Source organism: Anolis carolinensis, chromosome 4 (genome assembly GCF_035594765.1).
Source record: "Anolis carolinensis isolate JA03-04 chromosome 4, rAnoCar3.1.pri, whole genome shotgun sequence".
Lineage (NCBI taxonomy): Eukaryota > Metazoa > Chordata > Lepidosauria > Squamata > Dactyloidae > Anolis > Anolis carolinensis.
In genome coordinates, this window is record NC_085844.1 from 255,705,091 (window position 1) to 255,715,314 (window position 10,224).

At 44.6% G+C, this 10,224-nt stretch overlaps 1 protein-coding gene across 1 annotated transcript; it reads right to left on the reverse strand.

Moving 5' to 3' along the window:
• Positions 1–316: 316 nt before the first annotated feature.
• Positions 317–8,525, reverse strand: zswim1 (zinc finger SWIM-type containing 1). Its single transcript, XM_062979262.1, has 2 exons — positions 8,396–8,525; positions 317–2,396 (listed from the first exon to the last, which is right to left on the reverse strand). Exon 2 carries the CDS (start codon positions 2,279–2,281, stop codon positions 764–766), a length of 1,518 nt encoding a protein of 505 aa, XP_062835332.1. The 5' UTR covers positions 2,282–2,396; positions 8,396–8,525; the 3' UTR covers positions 317–763.
• Positions 8,526–10,224: the final 1,699 nt, after the last annotated feature.

Consider the following 10,224-nt stretch of genomic DNA (forward strand, 5'->3'; position numbering starts at 1 on the left):
GTCATGTGCTTTGGCAGAGGGTGCAAAATATGGCCTTTCCCTCTTCCCACAATAAATCCCTTTCAGCACCTGTGGCACTAGCCTGAGCCGGAAGCAAAGCCCCCACATGTGCATGTGCCCACACGCACCTGCCCCTTATCCAACAGGTTTAGCTTGGTCTTTGGCTTCATGCATGCCACAAAAGCAATGCCTCTCTTCTGCTGGTCCTGGCATGGGCCAGCTGCCAAGGCAGGAGCCTGCCACACTGCTCTTGCACTTGGTTCTAAAAGCCACTCCACCCTCTTCTCTAAGTTACAACGCAACAACAATTCAAGGCTGACGTATCGAGGAGTGACCAATTTATTAAGAGCCAAAGGAAGAAATAGTCATTGTGTTGGAAGGTGGCTTCCACTTCAAGAATAACAGAAAGAGATGAGGGAGTAGGTGGAAGAGGGATGAAACAGGAATGCCAGGCCACTCTCTACATCTGGGTGCCTGACACCCGACTGAAGGGAGCTAAGGTGCACCAATTCTGTTGGCATTATTGTATGGGGAGTTTGGGCTCAGGCCTCAGAACACCCAAACCCACTGACCGCAGTTAAGGGCAGATATTCTCTGCAGCCATGTGCCTCCACAACACTCTCAACAAAGCAGGGGACCCACAGTGCCACAACTCTTCCCAGCACCTTTCTGGCACTTCTATGGGGCGCCACGGGCAGGGACACTCCTACTTATGGGGGAAGAAACTGGGGCAGAAGGGCCCCCTCCCTTGCCTGGGCCTCCGCTATAATTTCACCTGCACATAAGGTCCAATCCAGCTGTCGGCCAGCTCACGGAGGGTGTTGTATCTGCGGTCAAACTCCTCACGGCTGCATTGACCCAACAGTCGGCTGATCTCCGCAGTCAGGAACGACACAGCCAGATACTTGTCCAGCAGCCCATCCCACGGGCTCCTGAGGATTTCTAAGAGCCCCTCTGCACCATTCTCTTCCGGCTGGGAAGCCTCATGCCCTTTGTGCCACTGAGCATGGATCCCCTCGGGCTCCAACTCTTTCCCTTCTGAGTTCAGCATGGCCAAGATGTGCCTGCAAGGCAGCTGGAACATTTGGCTAAAGTGGCAATCGCAGGAAGAGCTCAGGCGCCGGTGGCGCACCGTCTGGGCGTCTTCCAGGACCTGGACATTCACCACGTCCTCATCAGTCCCCATCAGCTGCACAGAGCTCTGGACCACTGCAAGCTCATTCAAGCACAGCCTGGCTGCCGGCTCTGTGCAGATATCTGCCAAGGACTGCCGGAGGGCTAAGTCTGTCACCTCGTCCTTGCTAGCTGCATCGTCGGGAGAGACCGTTCCATTTGCCCTCGCAGTACTTTCCTGCTGTGTTGCTGGAGGAGAGTCCTGGGGAAGTAGAGCCCCCGGAGAGTTCTCAGTCGTGGAGCTAACTGCCAAGGCGCTGTGGCAGGGAGAGCTGTTCTGACTGAGAAGGGGGGCTGGACTGGGGGAAGCCTCCATGGATTTCCCTAGGACGCGCTCGTGGTAATTCTTGGCGATGTTGATGATGCCGGTCTCCAGGGAGGGCCCCATGCAGAAGACCTGGCTCAGGATGCGCGTGACCACCTCCAGGTCTTTGAAATACTGGCTGCATTCTCGCCAAGTCCTCCAGCGGTGGAAGGCCCAGATCTTGTCATTGAGCAGCCAGTCTCTATGAATCTGGGGCAAGAAGTTTGGCTTGACAAAGTCACTCAGGATGGTGTGCATCTTCCCCAGGTTGCTCTTGCTGGGGGCACACATTGCATTCCGCAGGGCGCTCAAGATCAGCCTCTCCGTGTGGAACTCCAGGGAGACCTGGTGGATCTTGTGCTGGAAGTGTTTGCATATGTGGAATACAGACAGCTGGACGTCGGCCGAGGGGAATGCCTCCAACAGGGTCGGCCCCAACCGGAATCGTGGATCCACCAGGAAAGTCTTGATCTGCTTCCACTCCGGGTTGAAGATCTTGAAGGTACGGCACATCTGGGCAAGCCCTTCGGCCGACTCCTTGGTGGGGATTGCGAAGTGGATCACTTTGGTCATTTCTCCCTTTAGCTTCAGGAAGGGCTTGTCCACGATGAATGTGTAGAGGGCTTTGCCCCAGGGGTTGTGGGTGCGGTGAATCAGCACAACCTCCGGGTTATTCAGGAAAACGTTCCTCATGAGCGGGGTCTGGAAGCTGAAGGATTCCAGCTGGTGATTTTTGTCCACCTGGTAAGACACCAGCAAGCCAGAGTTTATGCTCTGCAGCTCCCTCACGGCATCAAGGGCCATGATTCCCAAACTCGGGTCTCACAATCACTCTCTTGTAGGAAAACCAGCCGGGGACACGGTTTGTGTTTGTCCTGTTGTTGCTGCCAGGTTCAGGGATCATTGCAGAGCAAAGGGTCTAAAAGGAGAGAAAAGCAGTTACAAATACAGTTTAACTGGCTGGCTGCTTTGTCTTGGGGTCTGTAGAACAAATGCAGGCGATACCACTTTAACTGCCACGGCTCAAGGTGGTACAATCATGGGAGCTGCTGTTCTTGAGCTTCTCTGATAAAGGGTGCTGGTGCCTCACCAAATGGCAACTCCAAGGGTCCTATAGCATTGAGCCACGTCAGTTAACGTTTGGCCAAACTGCATTCCCTTGACAATGCAGCGGTGCGCTGAGTGTGCAAGTGGCAGACAGAACACCCTTCACTGGTATTTTCCCACTTATGCAAAAGAAGGAACACTTCTTTCAATAATTTATTCTGCCCATAACAATACAGGATGAAGAACTGTTCCATCTGCTCCAAACAAGCTCTTCAGTGTGTCTCTTAAAACCAACAAAATATTACATGGAAATGTATTTTACTTATTTCTATGAAATTAAAATTGCTGCTGCCTCCAAAGAGTTGCAAGTTCATACCCCCCCCAACCTTATTCATGGCCAACTTTGATTTTTCTTTTAAATGTAAGGCCCAGGAAGCAGAGAAGACAATATAAAGGGAGGAAAGACAAGATCAACAATGGGCGGTGCTCTAAAGCAACACAATGGGACGACTTGCATAACCAGTTACAAATCTGTACTAAAGCATCCTCAGATCAGATCTTGCCACCTACCGGGAGTTTATGAAAGGAAAGGAAATAAGCCTTTCTGTTGTTACTGATATAGGGTTTGGAATTAGAAACTCTTTCTAATTTATTATAAGTCAGTGGGTGATCTACTAATAGATCCTGATCAATTCCTGCCCTAAAACTATACTCTGATGCTCCAACTAGACTCCCCCCCCCCCCCCCCCCGGTATTACAAAGATTACATATGTTGGGGTTAGTTTCTTTTTTTTTTTAAGATACTATAATAATATTTTTAATTTTATTTCTTACCTGCCTTTCCTTGTGGCTCGAGGCAGGTTATGAGAATAATTAAAATACATAAATCTTGTAAAAATACCACTATATTAAAATGTATTTCTATAAAACACATGTTAAAATACACAAAACAGAGATTAAACAAAGGAATAGTAAAAACTGATTTTTTTAATTAGAATATAATTTTTGTTACATCAAACAGCACTAAGGGAATACAGAACACCAGCACACTAGTTGACAACAGGAAAAAAGAAATAAAACATTGACCTGCTCATAAACACCAAACTCGGGTTAAATGTAACCTCCAAGGATGCATCTACTACACTGTGGAATCACTGCTGTTTGGAATCTCTTTAACTCCCACGGCACAATGGTCTGGGATCCTGAGAGGTGTAGTTTCAGGAGGCACTATTTGGTGAGGAGATTAAAGGCATTGAAAAACTCCAGCTCCCAGGACTCCATAGTATTGAAGAAACTAGAAGGAGTCATTTCAAAACCACTGGCAATAATCTTTGAGGATTCTTGGAGAACAGGAGAAGTCCTAGCAGACTGGAGGAGGGTAAATGTTGTCCCAATCTTCAAAAAAGGAAAAAAGAGGACCCAAACAATGATCGTCCAGTCAGCCTGACCTCAATAACAGAAAATATTCTGGAGCAGATCATGAAGAAGGCAGTCTGCAATCACTTAGAAAGGAATGCTGTGATTACTAAAAGTCAACATAGATTTCTCAAAAACAAGTCATGCTAGACTCATCTCTTTTTCCAACAGTTACAAGCTTGGTAGATTCAGGGAACACTGTGGATGCAGCATATCTTGATTTCAGGAAGGACTTCAATAGAGTCCCCCATGATCTTCTTGCAAGCAAACTAGTCAAATGTGGGCTAGGCAATGCTACTATTAGATGGATTTGTAACTGGCGTAGTGACCAAACCCAAAGGGAGCTTCTCCACAATGGTTCCTCTTCTTCATCCTGGAAAGACATGACTAGTGGGGTGCCATGAAGAGGCTTCAGTTCTGGGCCTAGTTCTGTTTAACATTTTTATTAATAACTTGGATGATGGTTTAGAGGGCAGGGAGATCAAGTCTGCAGACAGGACCAAATGGAGAGGGAGAGCTAATACTCCAGAGGACAGGATCAGAATGCAAAATGACTTTAACAGATTACAGAGCTGATGGGCCAAAACTAACACAATGAATCTCAATAAGGTCAAATGGAAGATACTACACTTAGGCAGAAAAAATGAAAGGCAAAGATAAGGATAGGAAATCCCTGGCTCAACAGCAGGACATGTGGAAAAGATCTTGGGAGTCCTCGTGGACAGGAAGGTGAACATGAGGCAACAGTGTGATGCTGCAGCTCAAAAATCCAATGGGATTTTGGGCTGCATCAAAAGGAGTCTAGTGTCCAGATCGAGGGAAGTCATGATGTCTCTCTATTCTGCTTTGGTTACACCTCACCTGAAATATTGTGCCCAATTCTGGGCATCACAATTCAAGAGAAATAATGACTATATTTATTATTTATTTATTTACTATATTCATATCCCGCCCTTCTCAACCCCAATGGGGATTCAAGGTGGCTTACATATAGGCAACTAACTATTCAATGCCTAAAAAACAATAATTAAATTAAATGTTAAAATTAAAATACATTAAATATTTAAAAACAATACTATCTGCAATCGTAATCCAGGCCATTCAAGTAGTCATTGCACGTAATTACAAACCCATCTACTGCATTATAATTATTCTCCGAAGGCTTGATTCCAAAGCCACGTTTTTAGTCTCTTACGGAAGGTCAAGAGGGAGGGGGCTAATCTAATATCACTGGGGAGGGAGTTCCGCAACCGAGGGGCCACCACTGAGAAGGCCCTGTCTTTCGTCCACATGTGATTTCCTGCTTCTTAGCAGGGGGTTGGACTAGATGGCCCATGTGGTCTCTTCCAACTCTACTATTCTATGATTCTATGATTCGTCCCTGCCAATCACGCCTACTAAGGAGGCGAGAACAAGAGCAAGGCCTCCCCAGAAGATTTTAAGCTCCATGATGGTTAATAGGGAGAGACATGTTTGGACAGGTAAGGTGGGCAGGAAACATTTAAGGCTAATCAATTAACTCTAAGCTGGAAGGTGTCCATTTGAGGGCAACTAAATGAATCAAAGGTCTGGAGACCACGAATCCCTCTGAGGAACATTTTAAAGAGCTGCGTCTGTTTAGCCTCAGAAAAGAAGGTTGAGGGAAGGAGGCATGAGAGCCATATATCAATATGTGAAAGGATGCCATAAAGAAGAGAGAGCAGGCTTGATTCCTGCCGCCCTGTAGACTAGGACTCAATGGAGCCATGGGTTCGAATGACAGGAAAGGAGACAGAATCATAGAATCCCATCCCCTTGATCTGGTCATGTAAGTGTGATTTATTGTTATAATTGTATTGTTTTACTTTGTTTAATAATGTGTATTATGTTGTTATGTAATGTTTGTGTTTGCTTTTATGACTGTAAACCGCCCTGAGTCCCATCCGGGAGATAGGGCGGTATATAAATAAAGTTTTTTTAAAAATATTATTATTATTATTATTATCATCATAGAGTTGGAAGAGACCTCACAGACCATCCAGTCTAACCCCTTGCAAGAAGCAGGAAAATCTCATATGGTTTAACAATTGTTAATTGTTACACCATATGACGAAAACTGAAAGAAAAAATTGGAAAGAAGGCTCATGTAACAAGAAAATAAGGTTTAAGTTGTCAACAGGGAAGGGGGTGGAGTGGGTGTGGGAATGGAAAAGGGAAATGTATGGTAACTATGATTATGTATTATAAAATAATAATGATTAATAAAAATTCCCCTTGCGGGGGAAAAAAGAAGCAGGAAAATCTCATTCAAAGCACTTTCATTGAACATTAGGAAGAACCTCCTGATTGTAAGTAGAGCTGTTCAGAAGTGGAACTCTCTGCCTCCTCCGAGTCTGGTGGAAGCTTCTTCCTTGGAGGCTTGTAAACAGAGGCTAGGTGGGTGGCCATCTGTCGGGGATGCTTTGATTGTACTTTTCCTGTATGGCAGAAGGGGATTGGACTAGATGGCCCATGTGGCCTCTTCCAACTTTAGAATTCTACGGTTCTACAGCCATCAAAGCAGCATCAAATCGCATTAATTCTCCAGTAAAGATTCTAGTTAATCAGCTCTATGCGTATGTTCTACTACAAAGCCATTCCAGCAACGTTTAAGGCAATATGTTGTTTAAGGCTTTCATGGCCGGATTCACTGGGTTGTTGTGTGTTCTCAAATATTATATATATATAGTATAGTATAATAACTCAACCAGAGAAACCAGCAATAGCAGAGCACCTGATGAACCAACCTGGACATAGTATATTATGGGAAAATACAGAAATGCTGAACCGCTCTAACAATTATATCAGACTACACAGAGAAGCCATTGAAATCCACAAACATGTGGACAATCTCAACACACAGGAAAATGAACAAAATCTGCCTACCAGTGTTAAAAAAAAACCCTCTAAAATCAGGCTAATAAATAAAGATCAATACTCAGAAAACAGAGGAATTCCAGACATGAATCAATCAGGGCCAGCTAACACCTCAGAAGAAAGGATTTTCCCAGGCAGGAATGAAGCTGGCAAGGCCATTAATGTTAATCAAGGTGATTAATTACAACATTCAAACTGGCCTCCAACGGCATGAGTTCTTTCTCCCACCCTGGGCATCATTCCACTGGGATATACAGTAGAGTCTCACTTATCCAACATAAACAGGCCGGAAGAACGTTGGATAAGTGAATATGTTGGATAATAAGGAGGGGTTAAGGAAAAGCCTATTAAACATCAAATTAGGTTATGATTTTACAAATTAAGCACCAGAACATGTTATACAACAAATTTGACAGAAAAAGTAGTTCAATAGGCAGTAATGCTATGTAGTAATTACTGTATTTACGAATTTAGCACCAAAATATCACGATGTATTGAAAACATTGACTACAAAAATGCGTTGGATAATCCAGAACGTTGGATAAGCGAGTGTTGGCTAAGTGAGACTCTACTGCAGGGGTCCTCAAACTTTTAAAGTGGAGGGCCGGTTCATGGTCCCTGAGACTGTTGAGGGGCCGAATTATCATTTGGGAAAAGAAAGAAAAAACAAACAAATTCCTATGCAAATTCACATGTCTTATTTGTAGTGCAAAAAAACCCCCCTCCCAACAACTATTCATTTATTTATTTACTAAATTTATACCCTGCCCTCTCTCGCCCTGAAGGGGACTCAAGAGCAGCTTACAAGTTGTATGTACATACAACATATTATATTAATGGCATAGCACAATATTAGCATTATATATTACTATATTGTACTATACCACTATACCGTAATATTATTAGTAATATTGCATTTAATATTTAATGTATAATTAATTTTATTATGTTGCATTATTGTTAGTATTATATTGTATGACATTATAATATTACTATCAATATTATATGTAGACACAATATATTCTATAATTCCCAAGCACAATATTAGTAAATGAAAGAACAATACAATATTTAAAAATAAAAACAGTTTTAACCAACATATAGTAAACCTATCAGGATTTCAATGGGAAGTGTGGGCCTGCTTCTGGCCAATTAGATAGTCAAGTTAAGTAGAATTGTTGTTGTTGTTGTTGTGTGCCTTCAAGTCATTTCAGACTTTGGGCAAGCCTAAATCTAAAACTGAGAGCAGGGGCCAGGTAAATGACTTTGGAGGGCCGCATCCGGCCCCCGGGCCTTAGTTTGGGGACCTCTGCTCTACTGTATATAAACCTCACTTGCCTAGCTTTCCAATATACCTCACAACCTCTGAGAATGCCTGACATAGATGTGGGCGAAACGTCAGGAGAGAATGCTTCTGGAACATGGCCACACATCCCGGAAAATGCACAGCAACCCATTTAAGGCAACGTCCTCCTTCACGTGTTACTTCTATGTGCAGTCAAATGTCAACGTGTAGGAAAATGGGTTACGGGCCTCGGCGGGATCCGTGTTTTCCCTCACCTGTTCGTTCTTGCCGCGGCCACCATCTTGGTTTCTCTCAGTCGCAGCTCCGCCTCTGACGAAACCCGTGACGAGCAGCAGGGTGCACCAATCGGGGCCCTGCGCTTGCCTAGTCCGAGCCCGCGCGCGGCGCTATCCACCAATCAGAGACGGAGAGCTCCCTGGTGGGCGGGGCATGGTAGAGAAGAAAACCGTTACAAGGCGGGACTTAGCCCACCTAAATCCCGGCGCGGCTGGAGTCCTTCTGGGCTTCTGATTGGTGCGAGGAGACGCCCTACAAGGTACGTCACGCCTCTTCCGGCCAGTGAGAACACAATGTAAACATTTGGGCCTACTCGGGCCTTCGCTCCCTCCGGGTGTTTGGGACTACAACTCCCAGAATTCCTCACAGCTTCAGGCCCTTTCCTTTTCCCCCTCAGCCGCTTAAGCGGCTGAGGGGGAAAAGGAAAGGGCCTGAAGCTGTGAGGAATTCTGGGAGTTGCAGTCCCAAACACTTGGAAGGAGGGCCCTGAAGGGCCCGTTCTTAAGCCAAGGAGCCTGCATTGTCCATAGACACCTCCTGGTCGTGTGGCCGGCCCGGCTGCTTGGAGCGTCTCCTTGCCTTTTCCCGCCAAAGCAGTACCTATTTATCTACTCACATTGGCATGCTTTCGAACTGCTAGGTTGGCAGGAGCTAGGGCTGACAGCAGGAGCTTGCCCCGTCTCGCGGATTCGAACTGTCAACCTCCAGGTCAGCAGCTTGTTTATTGATTGATTGATTTCATACACCCCCCATGGGGGGGGGGGGGAAGGGTGACAGGGCACTCAGGGAGGCTTCACAACCGGCAATCATTAGACGACAAAAACAAACAGTTATAAAAAAAATACGATTAAAGGGTTGTTGCCCCCACACTAGCAGCCTTCAAGAAAGACTTGAAAACATGGCTCTTTCGCTGCGCTTTTGGAGAGTAACCATTTTATATTTCTTTTCCGTTGCTCCCCCTAATATCTATCCTCCAGAATACCCCACTCCCTTATGACCCTGTTCGCTGTGGTTTTTATTTTTATGTCTTTCTCACCCCGAGTTTTAACTTAATGTTCATGTGGTCTGCCCTTGTTTTTATTGTCTCCTTGTTTTATTTTGTAATGGATATTATTTACTGTATTGTTTATTGTATTGTGTTGTGCTGTTCTTTTATATGCTGTTTACATTGTATTGTTTTGGGCGTGGCCCCATGTAAGCCGCCCCGAGTCCCCATTGGGGAGATGGTGGCGGGGTATAAATAAAGTTTTATTATTATTATTATTATTATTGTATGCTTTCCAGGCTGTATGGCCATGTGGGCAAAACGTCAGGAGAGAATACTTCTAGAACATGGCCATACAGCCCGGAAAACATACAACAAGCCTTCGACAACACATCAATATGATTAAAAACAGATACAGTAGAGTCTCACTTATCCAACATAAACGGGCCGGCAGAAGCTTGGATAAGCGAATATCTTGGATAATAAGGAGGCATTAAGGAAAAGCCTATTAAACATCAAATTAGGTTATGATTTTACAAATGAAGCACCAAAACATCATGTTAGACAACAAATTTGGCAGAAAAAGTAGTTCAATACGCAGTAATGCTATGTAGTAATTACTGTATTTATGAATTTAGCACCAAAATATCACGATGTATTGAAAACATTGACTACAAAAATGCGTTGGATAATCCAGAACGTTGGATAAGCGAGTCTTGGATAAGCGAGACTCTACTGTAATTAAAACATCAAACTAGCACTTTGGCCCAGGTTTTTTCTAGATTTTATCCAAGATTTTATCTTTTGTCCTCGAATGTGATT